The 26,344-nt window shown below is 40.8% G+C and overlaps 1 protein-coding gene across 1 annotated transcript; it reads right to left on the bottom strand.

Moving 5' to 3' along the window:
* Positions 1-517: 517 nt before the first annotated feature.
* On the bottom strand, positions 518-3,061 carry FGFBP1 (fibroblast growth factor binding protein 1). The gene is made up of 2 exons (XM_038399833.2): positions 2,885-3,061; positions 518-1,652 (listed from the first exon to the last, which is right to left on the bottom strand). Exon 2 carries the CDS (start codon positions 1,629-1,631, stop codon positions 912-914), a length of 720 nt encoding a protein of 239 aa, XP_038255761.1. The 5' UTR covers positions 1,632-1,652; positions 2,885-3,061; the 3' UTR covers positions 518-911.
* Positions 3,062-26,344: the final 23,283 nt, after the last annotated feature.

Raw genomic sequence — 26,344 nt, 5'->3', positions numbered from 1 at the left:
GATATAATCAATATGCTGTACAAGTTGTCTAATTCTTAGAGACAGAGACTGGAAGTCAACTCTTGGGGCCTATTTCTTGCTCCACAATTAATTTACTGCATGAGCTTGGACAAGTCACTTAATCTCTGTGCCTCAGTTTACCCATCAAAAATGCATATAATATTTACTTTTGCTCTATCTCTGTGATTCTTGGATGAAAGTACAATGCAAAACTTTGCAAAATTGTCCTGAAAATGTATCAGCCCAGACAAAATCTTGTTGCCCTTTACTTTGAGGGATAATGAACAAACAATAACTTACCCATTAAAAAAAAACAAACCAAAAAACAGAACAAAAAACAAAAAAAACTTACCCTGACTGTGAGCAGAAGTACAATTTTGCAAAGCTGCAAAAAGTATTATTATTAAAACTGCTATCTAGGAACCTCAGTGAATTATATGTCCTCCACAAATATCTAAACTGCAAGAGAAATCTGTTTTAACATACACAGAAAAACAAAACAAAAAACAATCATTTATAGTCTATTTTGAAGTTTATTATCCTCAGCAATTTTGAAGTCAAAAGTACTGTACACTATGAAAAAGTGCATAGCACTGAAATCATCACTTTGGCTAACACAGCTCAAAGAGAAAAATGAGAAGACTTTGCTTTATATACATCTTTACAGAGTTTAACATCCATTGGTAACATTTGCATAGCAATCTATATACAAATAAGGTCTACAGCATCTTCAGCTACACCAAGTACAGAGCATTGCATGAAATACAAGTCAGAAATTTCAGAGTTGTTCTCTTTTGCTCATATATACACTATATAAAATCAGAGGCAAATCTAGAAAGGTATGCAAGAAGTAGATAGGACCAAACTTTCAGTAACTAAGAATTTTACCAATACTCTAGAATTCTATTATCTTATCGGCATTTTTTATCCTGTATCATTGTGATAAAGAAGTTGCACCAAGATCTCCATGTTTCTGAACAGTATTCTTCAGCCACCTTTTGCTGATCAATATAATCTATATCTTCAACGCAGTCACTGGAACTTTTCTCTGGCTGATTTTCAGGTCTAATGGCAGGAGCTGAAGTTTGTGTGATCTCTTTCCTATGGTGAGCAGCTTTGTCTTTTATGGAGTTTTGTAGTGTTATCAGGCTTGAGCTGGTCAAGGTGAGATGGGCACTTTGTGGCCCCTTCTTACACACTTTAGATTTTAGGATACCTTTTGGGTCTTGACAGATATTCTTCTGTTTCTTTAGGGATCGGGAGATTTGTTTCCAATATGGTTTTTGGTTTGCTGCAAATTGAGGACAGGTGGAAGGACTTCCTGAAAAATCACACTGGAAGCTGCTTTCACCTTTCTTGCATTCTACTTTTAGGGTAACAGTGTCTACTTCAGTCACTGCCCAGGTGCACTCCGAATTATCTTTGGTTGTAAACTTGCCTTTAAGTGAAGATTTACCTCCTTTGGATTTCTGTCCCTTCTCATTCTCTTGATTAGTTCCAGTTTGTTTTTTTCTACCTTTTCCACCGTTTTGTTTTTCTTTTCTTCTTTCCTTCTGTGTTTCACCATCAACTACTAGTGTCTGAGAGATCAGAATCAACACACAAAGAAATGCAAAATTTCTGATTTTCATGATCTCAGCTTTTCTTGTAACCTGTTTTGAAAATAACAATTAATAAAAAAATCCACACACAATGTTGGAGTTCATCCAGTTGCTGCATTTTTAAAGTTTTTAGGAATGATAGCATATCATTAGCATATCATGATAGTTCACTGACAATGGTATTAAAATGACACATTACTAGTAAAATCTACAAAATTGCATGGAAATAATCTCAAAATTATTTCATATTGTATTTGAAAAATAAAGCTATGTATGGGATGTACCCATTCACACCATTTACTTATTTTTTTCCTAATGGGCTGCACATAAAAGCCTTAAACTCTTTCTTGGGAAATTAGAGTCTGATCCTGCAACTCTTACTCAAAGGAGTAGTCCTATTTACCTTTATGTGACTACTAGAGTAAGGGCAAGTCACATGAGTCAGGGTGGCAGGATTGGGTTACTAGATAGTGGCTGTACCTTGAATCATTGGATCTTTACTGTGGAATAAGAAATAGATCTCGTTTCACCTTTGAAGATGTTTGCAATATATTGAGTCAATCTAAAACTACCCAAATCTAGAAAATATAAATTAATTTAATATGCATAACTTCAATTTTATTATGTAGATGTCCAGCAAATTCAAGGTGGGCCAAACACAATTTTAAAATTAAAGTCCATATCCTGCAAGCTGCTTTGTATAGCTGGATCCTGGCATCTGCACAGGGTCCCATTCATTTTAATGAGGTCCAGCTATATTAAGCAGCTTGCAGGGTCAGGACCTAATGATATGATGGAATTTATAGTACGTGTAGGTAATTTATAATCTGGTCTTCAATGGATGTGATTCCTAGATGCACAGTTCATATACTTGCACCAGACCCCTGTCCAGTAGCTAAGTTTCCATGTGAGAAAGCTAGGTATTCTTGGGAGGGCATTCCATCAAGGAAGGTATTTCAGCATTTACTTATCTGTAAATATTTAAATTTAATCCTGCAGATTTACACATCTGAATGTGAAGACCCCAGAATATGAGACAAGAGACCACTTTTGTACATCTCTTCTTTTCCTTGTCCCATGCTTCAATACTAGTGATTGGCACTGAATGAAAACCTATGATCGCTATATCTCCATAGCAAACATTGCACATTATTTATAGCTCTAATACTTCTTAATAGGCAAATCAAATGATTAAACCCCCAAAACCTTGTCTATAAATTATGTAACATTAACATTCTACTGAAAATTTAACACTGAAAACGTAAGATAAGTAGAACACATACCTTGCACAGTGCTTGGATTTACCCAATTGCAATTCAAGTGAAATACTGGATCTTTCAAAAGTTTCATGCTTAGTTGTAAAGCACTGTGCTATTTATAAAGCCAGAGAAATGCCTTCATCCCTCCAACAAGGTTATTACAACATAATTGAATGCTTCAGTGACTTATTCATTTACTCTTGACACACCTTCTTGAAAAGATTCCAGTGATTGCTTATAGCAGTAAAAATGAAATCAGCTATAGTGGAGTGACAGAGGTGTGGTTGAGTAAATTAGATGTTACATCAGCCAAGTCCTTCCCTTTTCTCATATGGTAACAAGAGTTTTAAGTCAAGTCATGGATTCTTAAATGAGCTTTCCCTATCCACTAAGGGTTGGATCTTGCAAGGGGCTGAGCACCCTTAACTCTCACTGAGCTCAATGGGAGTTGAGTGCTCAGCACCTTTTAGGATCAAACCCATCATGGGCAGTTTGTAGTAGCTTTTATAATCTATCAACCAACGGCTTAAAATATACCTTTAATAAAATAAAAAGTTTCAATGTAATGTGTATATATTATCCTTTATATCTGACCATTAAGTTCTGAACCAGATCCAAGCTGCCCTAAAATTCAAGGGAATATGAACCTGGGAATTTGGATCAGCCCATTAGAGAGACAGCAAGGAGTTACAAAGTCCAAATCTAAACTTTCCCCTAAATCTTGGGTGGTTTGGTTATGGAGTTTCAGTATGGGCCACATCTCTAATTTATATTAATCTGCAAAAGAATATGAAAATAAAGTTGTGAGTATCTGACAAATGCACAAGAGCAAATAAATTCAAATATAAATGGGACTCCAACTGTATAATAAAGAACAGACAAAGTGGATAGTGGTCACTATAGCTGGAATGCTTCATGGAAGCTTTTTTTTGAATGGGCAGAAGAAGGGCATTTGACGTATAGTGATAGGCAGGTATTTACAAGAATAAAAAGTAGCATGGATGAAGGGATGAACTGGGAATTGGTGTAAGAGACAGGAGACATGTCTTCTGCTTTCCCTCCTCAGCTTCAGGTGCAGATGGAATGGGAGAATAGGAGGAGATAAAGATCCAGATATAGGTGGGCCAGTGTCTGAACTGGTTTGAAGATAAGGAGACGTTTGAATTTCGTATGAAAAAGCAAGGAAGCCAAGGCAGAGATACAGAAAAGGGAGAGACATGGGAGTTCAATTTGCTTAATTTTTTGCAGCACATCAAAAAGAAACTGGGGGAGAGGACATGTTACAGCATCCCAGCTTTTAGCCTGCAACTGCCTGCCAACACACCCATTGATGATTAGTTACCTTTGGTACATCCTTCTGGCCCCATTCAGCCTTCAGAGCTGCAAAGTGCACCTCTGAGTTTGATGAAGCAATTGGGAAGCTAACCGCACCACTTAACTGAAAATGAAGTAATCAGAAAGGTTTGTAGTTAATGCTGAATTCCCACCGAGAGCTAATGAAATGAGGTGAAGTTAGGCAGTGCAGGGATGTGATCACAGAACCAGTTGAAATTGTGAAAGTGACAGGCTAGGAATCAGAAAAACATAGAAAATGACAGATTAGAAACAAGGAAAAGGCTTGATTTAGGAATCTCACTTGACTTAGTTCTCACTAAAATAAGTTATATACTGGAACTAAATAAAAACCTGGCAAACCTGGCACCTGAAAAATCAGTCACTCTCTATAGTCCTTACACAAAGACCATTGCTAGAGTTGACCTTTGGGGCCAATAACCCCCATGGCCACTTCCACACCTACCCTTAATTAATGATATACACGTATCATCATGGTCTAGTGAACTAAGCACAGGACTAAGAAAAAGGCTATTCTAGTCTGCATTCTAATCCTGGCTCTGACACTAATTTCTTCGGTGGCCTTCATCAAGTAACTTAACCCCTCTTGCCATACTTCCTTCATCCATAAAATGAAGATAACACCACTTACCTCACAGAGGTGCTGTGATGATTAGTTAGTGGCTGTTTGTAAAGAGATATTTAAATGCTAAAATTCAGCACATTGTACACAAAGCCCCCAAACTGTTTGCTGATTTTGACAGTTTCCCCTTGCAAAATCATTGGCCACTGTGCATGGACCAGAGCACAAGTAGCTGGTCTGCAGCAGGAAAGTCATTAAAGTTGGAGCAAGGATTGTACCATCTTCTTATGTGTGGACACAGAGCCAACCACAACAGCTCCCTGATCCTGAGTGAGGCCCCTGGACACAACTGTAATATAAGTAACAATAATACCTATTGCTTAAGTAACCCTAAAGAATCATCTCACGAACCCTCTTTGAGATCCTCAATCTGCACTGGTATATAGAGGGGTGTGGTCACAGTGAGGTTTGCTCAGAAATGCTCAGGCAAGCCCTGTTCCTGCTACACACTGTGCCATTTGTGGGTTCTCCCACTTGTTTATAATTCTTGACTCTACCTGGTGACTACTAAGATGGTGCTTCTACTCCAGGTAAATTACTGCTTCCTGGAACCCAAAAGAGGAGAGGCAAGAAGCACAGGATCTAGTCCAAAAGGTGAATATTCCAAAAGGTAAAAGTAGCCAGGATATAATTAAATTTAACATTGCTGTGCATGGGGAGGGGGAATACCAAATGAGCCCACTACAGTAGCATTTAACTTCAGAAGAGGAATTACACAACAATGAGGAAGTTAAAGAGAAATTAAAAGGTACAGCCACAAAAGTGAAATGCCTGCTAGCTCCATGGAAACTTTTTAAAACCACCACAATACAGGCTCAAATTAAATGTATATCCCAATTTAAAAAAACATAGTAAGAGGACCAAAAATGTGCCACCACAGCTAAACAACAAAGTAAAAGAAGTGGTTAGAGGCAATAGGCATCCTTTAAAAAGTGAAAGTTAAATCCTACTGAGGAAAATAGAAAGGAGCATAAACTCTAGCAAGTCAAGTGTAAAGTGTAATTAGGAAGGCCAAAAAAGAATTTGAAGAGCAACTAGCCAAAGACTCAAAAACTAACAGCAAATTTTTTTAAGTAGATCAGAAGCAGGAAGCCTGCCAATGAATCAGTGGCACCACTGGATGATCAAGGTGCTATAGGAGCACTAAAGGAAGATAAGGCCATTGAGGAGAAGATAAATGAATTCTTGGCATCAGTCTTCACTACAGAGGATGTGAGGGATTCTGACAGCAAAACCATTCTTTTTAGGTGACAAATCTGAGGAAAACTTCCAGATTGAGGTGTCAGTAGAAGTGGTCTTGAAACAAATTGAGAAATTAAACATCAATTAGTCCCCAGGCACAGTTCTGAAGGAACTCACATACATAATTGCAGAACTACTCGTTGTAACCTATTACTTCCATACCAGATGACTGGAGGATAGCTAATATGACATCAATTTTTTAAAAAGGCTCCAGAGGCGATCCTGGCAATTACAGGCCAGTAAGCCTAACTTCAATACCAGGCTAATTGGTTAAAACTATAGTAACAAACAGAATTATCAGATACATAGATGAACATCGTTTGTTGGGGAAGAGTCATCATGGCTTTTGTAAAGGGACATCGTGCTTCACCAATCTATTAAAAATTTTTGAGGGGGTCAACAAGCATCTGTACAAGGGGGATCCAGTGGATATAGGGTACTTAGATTTTCAGAAAGCCTTTGACAAGGACCCTCACCGAAAGCTTTTAAGCAGATTAAGCTGTCGCTATCATGGATCAGTTAATGGTTGAAAGATAGAAAACAAAGTCTAGGAATAAATGGTCTGTTTTCAGCATGGAGAGAGGTAAATAGTGGAGTCCCCCAGGGGTCTGTACTGGGACCAGTACTGTTGAACATATTCATTAAGGACCTGAAAAAAGAGGTAAACAGTGAGGTGGCAAAATTTGCAGATTATACTAAATTACTCAAGATAGTTAAGTCCAAAGCAGTCTGCAAAGAGCTACAAAAGGATCTCTCAAAACTGGGAGACTGGGCAACAAAATGGCAGATGAAATTCAATGCTTATAAATGCAAAGCAATGCATATTGGAAAACACAATCCCAGCTATACGTACAAAATGACTGGATATAAAGTGAATGTTACCATTCAAGAAAGATATTGGTGTCATTGTGGATAGTTCTCTGAGAACATCTGCTCAATGTGCAGCAGAAATCAAAAAAGCCAATAGAATGTTAACTATCAGGAAAGGGATAGATAATAAGGCAGAAAATATCATAATTCTACTATATAAATACATGATATGCCCACACCTTGAATGCTGTGCATACTTCTGGTTGCCCCATCTCAAAAAAAGATGTATTGGAATTGGAAAAGGTACAGAGAAAGTCAACAAAAATGATTAAGGGTACGGAACAGCTTCCATATGAGGAGAGATTAAAAGGATTGGGACTTGTCATCTTGGAAAAGAGACGACTAAGGGGGGATGTGATAGAGGTCTATAAAATGATGAATAGTGTGGAGAAAGTGAATAGTGAAGTGTTATTTTTTTCTTCACATAACGAGTACCAGGTGTCACCCAATGAAATTAATAGGTAGCAGGTTTAAAACAAACAAAAGTACGTACTTCTTCACATAACACACAGTCAACCTGTGTAACTTGTTGTCAGGGGGCGTTGTGAAGGCCAAAACTATAGCAGGGTTCAAAAACGAATTAGATAAGTTCATGGACAATTGGTCCATCAGTGGCTATTAATAATCTGTCATGGAGGTCATGGATTCCGTGACTTTCCAGGGTTGGAGCAGCTGTCAGCCCCAGTGCCACCAGAGCAGTGGCGAGTGGGTTGGCATCGGAGCGAGCACCATTCCTTATTTAAAATGTACTGAAACGTACCACTGTAAACATTAAATTGAAGCTGATGATAATTGCATTGTATACTTGAGGGCAGCAGAAATGTACACTTGAGAGAAAAATGCATGATATGCTAAGGGAAATGGTGTTTCCCTGAAATGTCCCATAAAATAAAGCATTGTCCCTTATTTTTCATGTGATTTTCCATGATTTCCATCCAACAAAAGTTATTACTCTAGTGGCTCCCTCCCTTTACCCTTGTTTACCTGTTGTGGCCATGGTAGGGTGCAACCATGTAAGGACTACTTCAGTCATTAGGCAGAAGATGCAGAGCACTCTGCACTTTACCACTTGTCTACACACAAAAGTTGTACAGCTTTAACTATACTGGTAAAGTTATACCTGTATCACCTCATTAGTGTGGACACAGTATAAAGGTGCTTAGACTAGAATAGCTTATTCCCCTTTCAGTATTTCCACACCCTATCCAAAATAGTTATACCGTACAAAATCTGGGGTAGACCAGACTTTGCGAGATGAAAGGATTCATTGCCCCAGCATCACCACCTGGAGATAGTCAAGGCACAGCCAATTACCCTAGTTAGTTACTCAGGGCTAGATTTTCAAAGGTATAGATAGAGATAGGTGCCTAGTGGGATCTGTTTGAAGTCAGTGGGAGTTAGGTGCCTGACCTACTTTGGTGCTTTTGACAACCCCACTAGGTAACTATTGGCATTTTTAGGTGCCTAGATACCTTTGGCAATCTGGGCTTGAGTCCTTGGATTGTCCTCAGGTCTCTGGTTTCATTGTCCTCATAATATTTTGGTCCAAACTGTTTTTTTTATTTAAGATGAATAGAGCCTGTTCTTTATTATTTGTTTTTTATCCTAGAGCACAGAGCCTGTTCTTGTTGTGTACTGCAACTCCCCTTTTGCTGGGACTAGCCTGAGCATCTGATCAGTCAGCTGTATTGCTCCAGTTTTCATTATGGCAGGATTATATTAAAGTAAAAACTTGTAGCTAAATTTCCATGCTGATCGTAGTTTGATAATCTAGTCCCAAGCAGTCTTCCTATTGCCTTTTTTGACTGAAACTTGTGACAGCCAAAGAAATTTTTTCACTGTCATTAGAACTGAAATAATTTAGTGGGTAATTTTCTGTTTTTATTTATGAATAATTACATGCTGAGAGAGAATTTTTAATTTCAGATTTTACTGATCTACGATGAACTATGATAATGTAGATGATTAATTTAGTCCTTTTCATTGCTCACATACTATCTTCAAATATACTTGTTTTTACTAAAGTATTCATTATTATTTGAACAGTTTGTTAATTGCAACCTAGGCTTGTCAGTAAACTATAGACTGACTATTTCCCGTTTACTTGTGGTGTCACCTATCTGTCATGCCATTGTTCCTGCACACAAGTGGATAAGTTTTTAAAAAGGAGAATAGAAAATAAGGAATAGCAAATAGTGAATAATGTATGTTTTTGTTTGAGAATCCATGAATTCTCTTAACCACATACCAATATTAATATTTATATGAAGAGCAGCTATTCTCAATCATTTATGTTGAACCTGCCCTCCCTGCCATTCATGCAAATATTCACAAATAGCAAATTCAAAAAGGGACACAAATGTGAGTGAAGTGAACAGCCATTTGGAATTTAAATGAATGTCCACGAATACTGTTTTGCAGCATTTGAGCAGCTCTAACGATGGCACAATATGGTCTGTGTGAGAGTTAGTTACCACATAAGGTATCTGTTCCGAGGATGTTTTTGGAAGCTTTTACTCTAACAGGACTCAAGGGGCAGCTTCAGGAATAGTCTCTCTACCACAAAGCTTTCCTTTTAGTTTAACAGTTTTCATTAGGTTTACTTGAAGGCTTGGGCACCTGGGGCAATATATTTTACAGAAATGTACAGGAGTTATGCACCCAAATCTTGTTAAAAGAGAACGGAAATACACATATACAAGCATCTCCTACACATCACTTTAAAATATACAATAAATCCTAGACTGTTTTTAAAATTTGTTGAGTGACCAGACGAAGGAATGACATTCAGAACTGTACAATGCATCCAAGTGTGCCTTTAAAATTTATTGGACTGCCTGAAGGAATGACATTAAGCAGCCGTCTAATGTTAATATCAAGATTTTTTTCCAAAGTAAATAGATCTAATTTATATTTGAAGCACACCAAAAACTGTCCTTAGAATACGGACACTGTTATAATATGGGGAGGCACTATTAATGTCACAATTAAAACAGGCTAATCTGTTCATGTAATTAAAGGAATGTAATTACTCAGTCAAGAAGGGTGTAATACTCCACACCTATCTGCTGAAGACATTTACAGAAAGACTAAGGATGTTTATACTTTACAAATGCCATTGGTATGTTTAAATCCAAGAGCAATATCCTTTCTATTATGGAAATGAATGGGTGTCTGGCATCTCTGCCACCCCGCTCAGTAAACAAGTTTAAAACAAAGAACTCTTTTTTTCTTTTTATTAATTCAAAGAATTTAGTAACTGACAGACGCTGGCTTGACAACCCTAAAGACTGAAACCCTCTTAGCTGGCATAAGAACATAGTAAGGCTGCCAACCTCTCCCCCTGAGTCCAGGTCTCTTTCAGGCCCTTTCCTCAGAGCACAGTTTTATTCTTTAAACATAACATTTAGACAAAACACCAAATCAAAGCAGTTCTTTGAGCACTGTGAGCTATAGGTCCCTAAGGTGTTTCCCAGTGTTGAAAGGACATACCCTTTCCTTCAATCTCCCTCCTTCAGGGCCTATTACAGGAACCCATCTCCCTTTTGCAGCTCTTGCAGAAGTTAACTTTATAGGGATCGTCTGACCCTTTCAAATCTGGATCTGAATTGAACAAGCTTGGTTGGCCCCAGATCCTTAAAGGGTCAGACCACTCTGTTACACATGCAGGCAACAGCAGCACAATCTTCTCTGCATTTCCATGTTGCTAAGGAACACCTCCAAGATCATTCAGACTCCAGGGCTGATTCTGCCGATTGTCCTATCTGCTGAAGCTGCTAACGCAGGAGTCAACTGCGGTGATGACTTTGTACAAGACAAGTGTCCATTAGTAACTGCTCTTAGATCAAGGATACATTTCACATGGAGACTACAGAAAAATCTTCAGATAGCAATCATTTGCAGTCACTTTTGACCTGGGACTGGATTCAGATTGGTAACGTAAGTCTAAAAAGACTCTATATCCCATTGCCAATTCCCTGAGCCACCAGTCCCCTCCTTAATTTCTCTTTAGTCACGTCCACACCTTTCACCAAATGACCATAAACTAACCAACCACCTCATATTTTCCAGCTAAATGTCATACAACTGGAGAGGAAATAAACAGCAGAAAATAAAACAAAGACTTAGGCTATGTCTATTCTAGAGACATTACAGCAGCACTACTCGACTGAAAGAAAAATCAAGCCCGCAGAACTGCATTAGTAACGAAAGAGCTACACGGGTATCAAATAGATATTGCTCCCTTATCCAAGACTAGGCTACATGATGATGGCACACTACAGAAAAAGAATACACTTTCTACTGGTCAGGTTATAAGGCAGATCAAAACACCAGCCTACACGGGATAGGTCTCGCAATAGCGAACTCCATCACTAATAAAATTCCGCAGCAACCTGTGTTAATATCTTAGCACCTAATGACATTGCGGATACTACTGTCCCACAACAACTGACAATAATTAGTGCCTATGCCCTAAGGCAACTTGCTCCCAAAGAAACATACCCAACAATGACAAAATCTTATTACTGCGTGACTACTCCTAACACTCTGCGCAGAGTTTGATCTTGGTGTTACAAACCTCCGTCAAAACGATGGCACCTTCTACACTATGTCATCACTCATTGTAAAGACATGAAGGATGTTTACATTACCAGAGCTATCATAGAATCATAGGACTGGAGGGACCTTGAGAGATCATCTAGTTCAGTACCCTGCACTCATGGCAGGACTAAGTATTCTCTAGATTAAGCAAGGTGCAGAATGCTTTACAGATCACCAGCTTATTCATACTAAACTGAATATCAGGATTCACAGTTCTAGATTGAAAATTGTCTGAAAACTGAACCGACGTGTTGATGTTTTGAAACTTTGCATGGAAGAGGGGAGACAGTAGTAGAGAACGTAGACACCAACTTGCCCTGTCACAGCTCCTGAACGTTACATGTGGAAACTGATTTCCAGTTGTAGTTTTCCTCTAATATGAGTGACAGGCATTATTATTTATTATTATAATAAAGGACTTGTGCTGAATTCTGTCCTCCGATTGGTATGTGCAGCCACTATTGACTGCAAGAACAGTTGTGCATATGTGTGAGAAGGCTGAATTTGACACATGAACACATTACACCTATCACTGGTGAGTTAACACAAGAGCCTGATTCTGTCTTCTATACAACTCTATTTGAGATTGAAGGAAAAAAACAGGTTCAACACCTAAGTAACTCCTTAAACTTTCATAAATGTGTGCTTTCCATTTAAAGAGCAGCAGTCAAGAACGTTCTACATGTTTATCCAGATTATTTTTATTTATATTACTGTAGTGCCTAGAAGCTCTAGTCCTGGAACAGGGCCCAATTGTGCTAGATGCTGCAAAAACAGATAAAAAAATATGGCTCTTCCCCCAAAGAGTGCACAATCTAAGAAAAACAAGCCTCTACACAAAAACTACCTAGATTGATATTATCTATGAATCATTTGGCTCAGAGATATGGTAGAGGGGACGCCAGGAAGTTTGTAACAGCCCTGGTTAAAATTCTTCCACCAAACTCCATGGAGAGTTGGGCTGGATTATCCTGCTTCTGAAGATGGGCCATCTGTCTGAACAGTGAAACACTTGTCCCTCTCCAGAGCAATCTAATATGTCAGCTAGTTTCTCACATTGAGCCTATCATGGTGGTAGAACACCCCACAAATGTATCAGAGTGAATGTAAGAAGATCTCTGCTGCCCGATCCAGTGAGGTTTTATTATTTAATTAGTTTTTTTAATGAATCTGCGACTCTGGTGGGGTTACTGAGGGAAGGCAAAGGTTAAGAAGTAGGTTGGGGGAGGAGGCAATTGGTTGTTGTCGCCCTCGTTCTAGTCCTCCAGCTCACAAAGGTGAGAGGTTTTTGTTGATGTTAATTTTAAATAACTGAGGCACTTGCCCTGGTCCTCTTCTCTCCTCACACAATAGTTCCTGTTGACAGGTTTCAGAGTAGCAGCCGTGTTAGTCTGTATTCGCAAAAAGAAAAGGAGTACTTGTGGCACCTTAGAGACTAACAAATTTATTTGAGCATAAGCTTTCGTGAGCTACAGCTCACTTCATCGGATGCATTCAGTTGAGTTACTTCACACTCAGGCTGCAACCACGAGAGGGAGCCAGCATTCAAAAAATGTTATTGAAGAAGTTTGGGGGGGCTCATTTCCAACATTCCCCACCACCAACCAGAGCAACTCTCCATGAGAAACCCTTCCACATCCCCTTTCATGCCAGCTTGACCATCCTAATGCTTCTAGACTGCTGCAGAGCCAGCCTATGTGGGAGTGAACATAGAGCCCTGCAAATCCGCAGATACCCACTTCATATCCGTGGATGCTGATGCGGATGTCCACCAATGTTCCCTCTAATTTTTGACAGTCCGTGTATGCAAAAAATTTCTTCTGGGCAAATTTTTGAAGCAGAGTTCAAATTTGTGCATCATGAGGCAAATGCACCCAAGCGAGTAAAATACTTATACATTTAAAAAGTTTTAATTTGCAGTTTGTGATAATAATTTTACACCATGTTATTTTATAAATGTAATTTTTAAATACTTAGAAAAAGGAAATTTAACAATTCTTCATGAAGCAGAAATTAGTTTTAAGCATTACGCTTTATGATCTTTTTTATATACAATCACGAGCATATATCAAGCTCATATTAATCATGATCATTATCAGCAAAAAGGCTTCTGCCTGTTGGTGTCCACTTTCAGCTTTCATTCTATACACATGTCCGAAAAGATTTTGATAAACAATTATTTAAGACAATTTAATAAGTATGCCATTATGTCAATTTATATGGGTTTTCAGATAGAGACATCATAAGTAAAAACAAACAAACGAGTTTGTGTTTTAAATTTAAAATTTTCCTAAAAAATATCAATAACGATTATCAGCCAAGAATAAAATATGTAATTACAAACTCATTTTAATTTCTTTATTGGTCGAAGTGTCAAAGAGTGCTGAACTAACCTTACTGTTTTTCCCTGCGATCTTTTTCATTTGCCCATTCAATATAAACTCTGTCCAGATCTATCAGTCCTCCATCCAGCTGATAACTCTTAATACACATCAGCATGTCCAAATGATCTACTTGTAAACGACTCTGTAGTTTGTTTTTTAGAGTGTTCATTAAGCTAAAGCCACGTTCACAGTCTACACTTTATGCTAGGAATGTTCCTCCAATATCCATCAACTTTGCAAGATCTTGAAACTATTCATTCTGATGAGCAAATGTCACCATATCTGGGAAACTTAAAACCAATTGGTTTTTGATTCTTTCGGCTACTGCAAACTTGAAGTCATTGTACTGACTGATTATAACAATCTCTTCAGCAAGAAAGTCTTTGTATTTTGAACATAGGGATTTGACAGATGACGCTTTAAGAAATCCAACTTCCATATATCATTCCACATTCTTCCTGTTGAAAATTCTCCCAAAGCTCTGGCATCTCAACAATATACGCAAAACACTCTGTTGTTCTCATCATATGTGAATATTTCACGAAGTTTAACAAGCATTACACTATGTGACTTCGGTGTAACCGTCTCTATAGTCTCATCCAGCCATCCAGATTTAAGTGAAGTCGCTGTTCTTTTACACTTTAGACCTCTAAAAAGTGACATTTTGGGATTGATTTTTTTTTTACCAGATTGGTTTATTTAAAATTAATACTTTTATTATATGGCTACTATTTCAATGCACTTAACAGCCTGGCTCGACAAAAGGGCAAATGGCAGATCATTCAGATCAGGATAGCAGAAGTTTGTGTATAACTCCAATCATGTCCATGCACCTGTGGCAAAAAAAACGCGGGAAAATGGAGATGCGTGGGTCTCGACCGTCCTGACATGATCAATGTTCCACATTCGAAATGCTGGCGGGGAGGGGTACAATTCATTGCTCTCTTTTCCCTTTTCCCCCAGCCAGCTAATAGAAACTGTCTGTGTTGATAGATGATTGGTGAACAATGTCAAAAGTCGCCTGTAAATGATATTTCGGCGTGGCTCCAATGTAGTATTTCATTTTTTGTGTGCGCAGTGTTTTGCCGTGTACGTAGGGTTTAGGATCTGTGCGCACGCACACAGCTTAGAGGGAACTAATGGGCAGGATCCCCTGGGAGAATAACATGAGGGGGAAAGGAGTCTAGGAGAGCTGGTTGTATTTTAAAGAATCCTTATTGAGGTTACAGTGACAAACCATCCCGATGTGTAGAAAGAATAGTAAATATGGCAGGCGACCAGCTTGGCTTTACAGTGAAATCCTTGCTGATCTTAAACACAAAAAAGAAGCTTACAAGAAGTGGAAGATTGGACAAATAACCAGGGAAGAGGATAAAAATATTGCTTGGGCATGCAGGAGTGAAATCAGGAAGGCCAAATCACACCTGGAGTTGCAGCTAGCAAGAGATGTTAAGAGTAACAAGAAGGGTTTCTTCAGGTATGTTAGCAACAAAAAGAAAGTCAAGGAAAGTGTTGGCCCCTTACTGAATGAGGGAGGCAACCTAGTGACAGTGGATGTGGAAAAAGCTAATGTACTCAATGCTTTTTTTGCCTCTGTCTTCATGAACAAGGTCAGCTCCCAGACTACTGCACTGGGCAGCACAGCATGGGGAGTAGGTGACCAGCCCTCTGTGGAGAAAGAAGTGGTTCGGGACTATTTAGAAAAGCTGGACGAGCACAAGTCCATGGGGCCGGATGCGCTGCATCCGAGAGTGCTAAAGGAGTTGGCGGATGTGATTGCAGAGCCATTGGCCATTGTCTTTGAAAACTCATTGCGATCGGGGGAGGTCCGATCTGGAAAAAGGCTAATGTTGTGCCCATCTTTAAAAAAGGGAAGAAGGAGGATCCTGGGAACTACAGGCCAGTCAGCCTCATCTCAGTCCCTGGAAAAATCATGGAGCAGGTCCTCAAGGAATCAATTCTGAAGCACTTAGAGGAGAGGAAAGTGATCAGGAACAGTCAGCATGGATTCACCAAGGACAAGTCATGCGTGACTAATCTAATTGCCTTCTGTGAGGAGATAACTGACTCTGTGGATGAGGGGAAAGCAGTGGACTTGTTGTTCCTTGACTTTAGCAAAGCTTTTGACATGGTCTCCCACAGTATTCTTGCCAGCAAGTTAAAGTAGTATGAGCTGGATGAATGGACTATAAGGTGGATAGAAAGTTGGCTAGGTTGTCGGGCTCAACGGGTAGTGATCAATGGTTCCACGTCTAGTTGGCAGCTGGTATCAAGTGGAGTGCCCCAAGGGTCGGTCCTCAGGCCGGTTTTGTTCAATATCTTCATTAATGATCTGGAGGATGGTGTGGATTGCACCCTCAGCAAGTTTGCAGATGACACTAAAGGAGGAGAGGTAGATACCCTGGAGGGTAGGGATAGGATACAGAGGGCCCTAGACAAATTAGAGGATTGGGCCAAAAGAAATCTGATGAGGTTCAACAAGGACAAGTGCAGAGTCCCGCACTTAGGACGGAAGAATCCAATGCACTGCTACAGACTAGGGACCAAATGGCTAGGCAGCAGTTCTGCAGAAAAGGACCTACAGGTTACAGTGGACGAGAAGCTGGATATGAGTCAACAGTGTGTCCTTGTTGCCAAGAAGGCCAATGGCCTTTTGGGATGTACAAGTAGGGGCATTGCCAGCAGATCGAGGGACGTGATCATTCCCCTCTATTCGACATCGGTGAGGCCTCATCTGGAGTATTGTGTCCAGTTTTGGGCCCCACACTACAAGGAGGATGTGAAAAAATTTTAAAACGTCCAGCGGAGGGCAACAAAAATGATTAGGGGACTGGAACTCATGATTTATGAGGAGAGGCTGAGGGAACTGGGATTGTTTAGTCTGCAGAAGAGAAGAATGAGGGGAGATTTGATAGCTGCTTTCAACTACCTGAAAGGGGATTCCAAAGAGGATGAATCTAGATTGTTCTCAGTGGTAGCAGATGACAGAACAAGGAGGAATGGTCTCAAGTTGCAGTGCGGGAGGTTTAGGTTGGATATTAGGAAAAACTTTTTCACTAGGAGGGTGGTGAATCACTGGAATGGGTTACCTAGGGAGGTGGTGGAATCTCCTTCCTTAGAAGTTTGTAAGGTCAGACTTGAGAAAGCCCTGGCTGGGATGATTTAGTTGGGTATTGGTCCTGCTTTGAGCCGGGGGTTGGACTAGATGACCTCCTGCGGTCCCTTCCAACCTTGACATTCTATGATTCTACGAACAGTGATGTCTACGGATCATTTTTGTGGATAGTGGATTGGATGTGGATACAACCACGCAGAGCTCTACTCACTGGCAGTGCCTGGCCCACGGCATCTGGCTTGGGCAGCTCAGGGGGCGCAGTGCACTTGGGGCTGTGGCCAGCAACCAGTGGCTGGGGCTGGGTGACAGGCTGGAGTTGGGGCTGTCCAGAACCTGCTCACTGCACTGCTTCCTGTCCAGCAGCTCGGGCCCCTCAGGCAGCGCCAGCATCCCCACCATGGCCCAGACCTGCAGCACTGGCCGCACTCCCAGTCCGCTGACTCCTGGGCAGCAGGGCCCTCCCCCAGCCACGGGGATTGGAGTGGGTGGGGCCCCGGTGCCCCATTTTTTTGCCCAGCTGTGATGCAACATGCACTGCTTCTGCCATGTACCGTTGCTCGCGAGCCCTTGGGAGCAGCATGCAATCCGCCACTCTATCCTTCCAGACCCCATCAAGCCCCTTTTCCTTGTGACCCCATCCCCACACCACCTCTTCCCTGCAAGATGCTGTCCTCTTGCTCGCTCATCTCCCTCTTCCTCTTGTGACATGGCTTGCTGATGCGGGTGCGGATACACATAAAAGATGGCTAGCGGATCATGGGTCGGATTGCGGGTTGATTCCGGGGGATGTGGATTGGATGCGGATTCACATTTTTGTATCCGCGCAGGGCTCTAATTAAAGGACATAACATGTGTCTTATTTCCAGTAGAATCTGGCCCATTGATATCAATGAGTTGTGGATCCCTAGTACCTCTCAAGGCCAGGTCCCATGTACAGTAACAATGTCACAGAATTTACTGTGGAAACAGCATTAATTTTAACTATGTGCTTTTTTATAATTATAGCAGGGGAATGGGAGCCCATGGGCTGTGTTGCTACCTAAGGCCCCAATCCTGCAAACACTTGTGCAAATACTTAATTTAAACATTGATTTCATTGGGACCACCCCTATAAGGAAAGTTAAGCAAACATGTAACAGAGTAGCAGCCGTGTTAGTCTGTATTCGCAAAAAGAAAAGGAGTACTTGTGGCACCTTAGAGATTAACAAATTTATTAGAGCATAAGTTTTCGTGAGCTACAGCTCACTTCATCGGATGCATCCGATGAAGCTCACGAAAGCTTATGCTCTAATAAATTTGTTAGTCTCTAAGGTGCCACAAGTACTCCTTTTCTTTTTGCAAACATATAAGTGATTGGAATCTACGGCAGCTCACCCTCCTTGTACCTCAGGTTCCCCTCCATAATTAGTACAGATAACATTTCCTCACCTTTGCATTGTGAGGCTCAAGCTGATGTTTGGAAAGTAATTTGGGATGCTCTGTTGAAAGCACTACAAGTTCAAAGTATTATAAATATCAAAGTTTTTAGGTATATTATGGGCCGATGGCTTGCACCATTTTAAATTATGAAAAATAGGTTTTTGAAAGACCTGCAGTGAATAAATTAAAGGGAAATGAGAACATTTTTCTTTTAACTTTTCAAAAATGTCCATAGTGAGATATCCCAGAATTTGTTAAATTAAAGAAAAATTACAAAAAATATTGCTCAGTAAAGTTCATGTTTTCCTAGTTTTAAAGCAACTTGTTCTGACCCATTAATAAAACTTAAACAACTATCCTCTTCTAGAGTTTATAACAGAGATGCTTTGGGTTTTCAGTTTCAGCTGACTGGAGTTATGGAAGTCAAAGCTGCTATTTTGTTATAATGTTTCTTTCAAATTGATTAACAATTTTTTTCTAGAATCATTTTTAACTCTACAGCTCCTTCATGTGGAGACCATTAACAGTCAAGAAATGGTCACTCACATAGTCCTAAATGTTAACTTTCCCTATTATTATTATTATTTTTTAAGAACATAAGAACAGCCATACTGGATCAGACCAATGGTCCATCTAGCTTGGTATCCTGTCTTCTGACCATGGCCAATGGCAGGTGCTTCAGAGGGAATGAACAGAACATGTAATTATCAAGTGATCCATTCCCTGTCGCCCATTCCCAGCTTCTGCCCATTCTAATAGCCATTGATGGACCTATCCTCCATGAACATATCTAGCTCTTTTTTGAACCCGGTTATAGTCTTAGCCATCAGAAAATCCTCTGTCAAAGAGTTTCACAGGTTGACTGTGTGATGTGCGAAGAAATACTTCCTTTTATTTGTTTTAAACCTGTTGCCTATTAATTTCATTTGGTGACTCATAGTTCTTGTGTTATGAGGAATAAATAACAGTTCCTTCTTTACTTTCTCCACACCAGTCATGATTTTATAGAGCTCTATCATATCCCCCCTTAGTCTTCTCTTTTCTAAGCTTAAAAATCCCAGTCTTATTAATCTCTCCTCATATGGAAGCTGTTCCATACCCCTGATCATTTTTGTTTCCCTTTTCTGTACCTTTTCCAATTCCAATACATCTTTTTTGAGAACTGTGACATTGATATGAGGTCAGTGGGAGTGTTTCATTTTGCTACAGGTATAATATTTTTAATTTGAAAGCCCTTTTCCAACATGCACTACCCTCCATTTGTCAACATTGAATTTTCATGTTCTTCACGCTGCCTCACTCCCTAGATGAGTTAGGTCCTCCCAGACTTCTCCCGTCTTGAATTATCTAAATAATTTTGTGTCATCTGAAAACTTTGCCATCTCACTGCTCACTCACTTTTGCTGTTTGTTAATACATTTACTAAACAAAACCGCTTCTAGTGAAGAAATTTGCCCAAGCTGTCCATCACTGTAGTATCTGGGTGTGCAATACATGAGCTAGTGATCCAAGGAGTTCCTATAAAGGGAATGAATGATACTTTCCTTCCCTCCCCCATTCAGAAATATACATAACAGAAACAGCCATTTAGGAAGAGGGTACAAGAAAGTATCTGCATGGCTCCATAGGATCCACACCTGGGTGTGGGGTGGGGAGAGCAGGGGTTGCATGCCCAGTATCTTCCACAATAAGCAAGAGATCATGGGGTGGGAGGTGGGAGAGGGCTAGATGGAACCCTTCTCCTACACAGTTATGCAGAGAGCATTAGGGGGATTGTATGCTTCATCTGGTAAAGAGAAAAGGAGTACTTGTGGCACCTTAGAGACTAACAAATTTATTAGAGCATAAGCTTTCTTGAGCTACAGCTCACTTCATCGGATGCATTTGGTGGAAAAAAACAGAGGGGAGATTGATATATACACACACAGAGAACATGAAACAATGGGTTTATCATACACACTGTAAGGAGAGTGATCACTTAAGATAAACCATCACCAGCAGCGGGGGGGGGGGGAAGGAGGAAAACCTTTCATGGTGACAAGCAAGGTAGGCTATTTCCAGCAGTTAACAAGAATATCTGAGGAACAGTGGGGGGTTGGGGTGGGGGGGAGAAATAACATGGGGAAATAGTTTTACTTTGTGTAATGACTCATCCATTCCCAGTCTCTATTCAAGCCTAAGTTAATTGTATCCAGTTTGCAAATTAATTCCAATTCAGCAGTCTCTCGTTGGAGTCTGTTTTTGAAGCTTTTTTGTTGAAGGATAGCCACTCTTAGGTCTGTAATCAAGTGACCAGAGAGATTGAAGTGTTCTCCAACTGGTTTTTGAATGTTATAATTCTTGATGTCTGACTTGTCTGAATATTTCCAACACACCTCTGACCAACATATTAACCCACAGAGACCTTCCTACCAACACTACAAAAAGAAGGATTCTGGGTGGACTCCTCCTGAAGGTCAAAACAGCAGCCTGGATTTCTACATAGAGTGCTTCCGCCGACGTGCACGAGCTGAAATTGTGGAAAAGCAGCATCGCTTGCCCCATAACCTCAGCCATGCAGAACACAATGCCATCCACAGCCTCAGAAACAACTCTGACATCATAATCAAAAAGGCTGACAAAGGAGGTGCTGTCGTGATCATCAATAGGTCGAAGTATGAACAAGAGGCTACTAGGCAGCTCTCCAACACCACTTTCTACAAGCCATTACCCTCTGATCGCACTGAGAGTTACCAAAAGAAACTACAGCATTTGCTCAAGAAACTCCCTGAAGAAGCACAAGAACAAATCCGCACAGACACATCCCTAGAACCCCGACCTGGGGTATTCTATCTGCTAACCAAAATCCATAAACCTGGAAATCCTGGACGCCCCATCATCTCAGGCATTGGCACCCTGACAGCAGGACTGTCTGGCTATGTAGACTCCCTCCTCAGGCCCTACATTACCAGCACTCCCAGCTATCTTCGAGACACCACTGACTTCCTGAGGAAACTACAGTCCATTGGTGATCTTCCTAAAAACACCATCCTAGCCACTATGGATGTAGAAGCCCTCTACACCAACATTCCACACAAAGATGGGCTACAAGCCGTCAGGAACAGTATCCCCGATAATGTCACGGCTAACCTGGTGACTGAACTTTGTGACTTTGTCCTCACCCATAACTATTTCACATTTGGGGACAAGGTATACCTTCAAATCAGCGGCACTGCGGTGGGTACCCGCATGGCCCCACAGTATGCCAACATTTTTATGGCTGACTTAGAACAACGCTTCCTCAGCTCTCGTCTCCTAATGCCCCTACTCTACTTGCGCTACATTGATGACATCATCATCATCTGAACCCATGGAAAAGAAGCCCTTGAGGAATTCCACCATGATTTCAACAATTTCCATCCCACCATGAACCTCAGCCTGGACCAGTCCACACAAGAGATCCACTTCCTGGACACTATGGTGCTAATAAGCGATGGTCACATAAACACCACCCTATATCGGAAACCTACTGACCGCTATTCCTACCTACATGCCTCTAGCTTTCATCCAGATCATACCACACGATCCATTGTCTACAGCGAAGCTCTACGATTATAACCGCATTTGCTCCAACCCCTCAGACAGAGACAAACACCTACAAGATCTCTATCATGCATTCCTACAACTACAATACCCACCTGCTGAAGTGAAGAAACAGATTGACAGAGCCAGAAGAGTACCCAGAAGTCACCTACTACAGGACAGGCCCAACAAAGAAAACAACAGAACGCCACTAGCCATCACCTTCAGCCCCCAACTAAAACCTCTCCAACGCATCATCAAGGATCTACAACCTATCCTAAAGGACGACCCATCGCTCTCACAGATCTTGGGAGACAGGCCAGTCCTTGCTTACAGACAGCCCCCCAATCTGAAGCAAATACTCACCAGCAACCACACACAACACAACAAAACCACTAACCCAGGAACCTATCCTTGCAACAAAGCCCGTTGCCAACTCTATCCACATATATATTCAGGGGACACCATCATAGGGCCTAATCACATCAGCCCCAGTATCAGAGGCTCGTTCACCTGCGCATCTACCAATGTGATATATGCCATCATGTGCCAGCATTGCCCCTCTGCTATGTACCATGGTCAAACTGGACAGTCTCTACGTAAAAGAATGAATGGACACAAATCAGACGTCAAGAATTATAACATTCAAAAACCAGTTGGAGAACACTTCAATCTCTCTGGTCACTCGATCACAGACCTAAGAGTGGCTATACTTCAACAAAAAAGCTTCAAAAACAGACTCCAACGAGAGACTGCTGAATTGGAATTAATTTGCAAACTGGATACAATTAACTTAGGCTTGAATAGAGACTGGGAATGGATGAGTCATTACACAAAGTAAAACTATTTCCCCATGTTATTTCTCTCCCCCACTCCAACCCCCCACTGTTCCTCAGATATTCTTGTTAACTGCTGGAAATAGCCTACCTTGCTTGTCACCATGAAAGGTTTTCCTCCTCCCCCCGCTGCTGGTGATGGCTTATCTTAAGTGATCACTCTCCTTACAGTGTGTATGATAAACCCATTGTTTCATGTTCTCTGTGTGTGTATATATCAATCTCCCCTCTGTTTTTTCCACCAAATGCATCCGATGAAGTGAGCTGTAGCTCATGAAAGCTTATGCTCTAATAAATTTGTTAGTCTCTAAGGTGCCACAAGTACTCCTTTTCTTTTTGCGAATACAGACTAACACGGCTGCTACTCTGAAACCTGTCATCTGGTAAAGGGATGACTCAGCATATCCCCTCTACACACTGCCCCCCCGCCCCCTCCCCCGCAGAAAAGAGAGCTCCAGAGGAACTGTGCCTCAGAGGCAATTCCTACCTAGTGCTTTTGCTGAGGTAGCAGGACTACACACCAGGGATAAGCCTAAAGGCACGATCCCCTTTAAGAGACAATGATCCATGTGCTGGATTTACATTGCTCAAATGATTCAACAACAAATCCATTAGGGGAACCTGAGTCATCAAACGTGTCCTGAATGTGGTAGGCCTCCAGCTCAGCTGGGTGTCTGTGGGGAGTGACTTCCAGCCACAGGTCATTCTCAAAGAAACCCTTAGCCTAGTCCCCTCACATAGCATCCTGCGAACCAAGAGCCAAACCGTCCCTAGTGTCTTAGCTGTCAAGATGGGAGTGGAGAGAGAGTTGATGTCTGGGATAACTGAGTGCTAGAACATTAGGGCTATAAATACATTGAAATTGATCTGCATGTTGATGGTGGTTGATGGGCGTGCAGCCCTTATGAGAGGAACTAGAGAGACAACTAAACTGAACCCTCTCTGACTCCCCAGGTGGAGATTTCTGGAGACTAGCAACTACCAGTCAGAACCCTCTGGGATCCCTCCAAAAGGAAGAGAATTGGTTTAAAGAGACACAGTCCAGCCCCGACCAATTCCTGCAGCTGAGTTAGAATTACTCCATGGTCAGCATTCTGAATGGCTGCCCAAATATCTAATGATATTAGCATGAATATCTGACCTCTCTCTATAGCCGTGAGCACAACCAATTCCAGGTCTGAAGCTAGATAGGAAAGGATACAGATGAAGATCGGTGCTGCTGGGCTTGTTGGCCTGCCAATAACGCCTCAAGAAATTTCCAAATATTATATTAAGGATAAGCAAGACTGTGGAAGAAGTTATGGTTTCTTGATCCTGGGCTGTGCCAGCCCATGTTCAAATGGTAAACTTGTCCTCCCTTAGCAAGGTATTAATGATCTTCAGATGCAATGGTCCCTGGCACTCCTCACTGGTTTTTGACCAACCAGTAGGGCAAGAATGCATTTCATATGCAGTGGAACTGACTTTTCACTATCACTTCCACAGTGTCTACCTGTGTGCTAGACCTCAGCACAGCCAGGGACAGTGATGGAATTAACTCTTCCTGCTCTGATCCTACTTCCATTTGTCCTTAAGTTTTTCAAACATATTTATCCAAGTATGATTTTTCTAAAGATAGTATTTTGCAACATCAAGGAGAGATGAGTTCCCAATTCTTGGCTGTTCTGGTGCTTTTTCATTTTGCTAAGAGCCTACAGTTGGAGGAGCTGGCCTCTGGAGGTCTCCCCATTGGAAGAGTGCAGCGCTTACTGGCTCTACACCTCCCCTGCTGCTGTGGCCAGAACATCTTGCAGTCCAGCAATACCCTGATGATTGCTCTAATTTACTCCAGGGACCAGACTAATGCCCAGACAGTCCCAGGATTGGAGGATTCTAAAAAGGGTTCTAAAGATGAGCAAAATTACTCAGTGGCCTCTCAAAATATTTTTTAAAATGCTCATTTATTATAAACGTGCTAGATACAAACAAGAATTACTGTGAAAGGCAAGAGAGATTTAATCCTTTGATCCCTGCTCCTGGCTTCACATGTACATTTTAGATATAGGTGCATACTGTACAGTCACAGACTGTATTGTTTCTTGGCTTTCCCTATAACTCTTCTGTCAGCCCATCAATACTTACTCTGTTTCTCTAACCATTCCAGAAATACTAACTCCTCAATGTTTGTACAACAGTTTGAAAATGTAAAACACAAAGTAGGTCTTAAGTTTTATTATTACTTATATCCAGTCCTTATTTTGATACTTCAACATATCTAAAGTAATGAAGGAGATTATAGAAAAAGGATCAAAGGGTACACGGCTTAATTAAATATAAACACCACTAACCCAAAAAAACACTGTTACATTCAGATACATGAATTACAGTAATCTATATTCTAGCATACAGAAGAGTTTGTATTCATTGGGCATACTGTATATATCCAGCTTTGCTTTGCACCATGACAGATTAACTGTAGGAAGAAAGCATTAATGAGATGGAGAGAGAGAGAGAGGAAAACTGCATACAGATGAACACATCCTTATACTTAAAAAATAAAATTATAGGCAGCAGGACCTGGGGAAAAAAGCGGTGCTTGCGGTGCAGAATTCCTCTCTCATTTCTCACGTACACAATCCGTTGATTATACTATTGGCATGGTTCTGAATTCATTTTATTTTTTAAGATTTCCCCACTATGGAAGAATAGCACAGGCACAATCAAAAGTTAAGTATTGTAGCCCTTCATCTGTTCATCCTAAAACAGAAATGGAAGGAGGTTTTGTGGCTAAGGACTAAGAGTGAGGAGACAGGAATTGTCAGACTGGATCAGACTAAATTCCATGTAGTCCAGGACAAGGGGGATCCAGTCGACATAGTGTACTTAGATTTTCAGAAAACCTTTTACAAGGTCTCTCACCAAAGGCTCTTACGTAAATTAAGTTGTCATGGGATAAGAGGGAAGATCCTTTCATAGATTGAGAACTGGTTAAAACACAGGGAACAAAGAGTAGGAATAAATGGTAAATGTTCAGAATGGAGAGGGGTAACTAGTGGTGTTCCCCAAGGGTCAGTCCTAGGACCAATCCTATTCAACTTATTCATAAATGATCTGGAGAAAGGGGTAAACAGTGAGGTGGCAAAGTTTGCAGATGATACTAAACTGCTCAAGATAGTTAAGACCAAAGCAGACTGTGAAGAACTTCAAAAAGATCTCACAAAACTAAGCGACTGGGCAACAAAATGGCAAATGAAATTTAATGTGGATAAATGTAAAGTAATGCACATTGCAAAAAATAACCCCAACTATACATACAATATGATGGGACTAATTTAGCTACAACTAATCAGGAAAGAGATCTTGGAGTCATCGTGGAGAGTTCTCTGAAGACACCCACGCAGTGTGCAGCGGCAGTCAAAAAAGCAAACAGGATCATTAAAATCATTAAAAAAGGGATATAGAATAAAATGGAGAATATTTTATTGCCCTTATATAAATCCA

The sequence above is a fragment of the Dermochelys coriacea genome, chromosome 4 (assembly GCF_009764565.3).
Source record: "Dermochelys coriacea isolate rDerCor1 chromosome 4, rDerCor1.pri.v4, whole genome shotgun sequence".
In the NCBI taxonomy this organism is placed as follows: domain Eukaryota; kingdom Metazoa; phylum Chordata; order Testudines; family Dermochelyidae; genus Dermochelys; species Dermochelys coriacea.
Note: the sequence above shows the minus strand (reverse complement) of the source record. Positions and strands in the feature narration are given on the sequence as shown.

Bases quoted from the DNA above. Each gene is read 5' to 3' on its own strand.
- FGFBP1 (XM_038399833.2), bottom strand. From the start codon at position 1,631: ATGAAAATCAGAAATTTTGCATTTCTTTGTGTGTTGATTCTGATCTCT.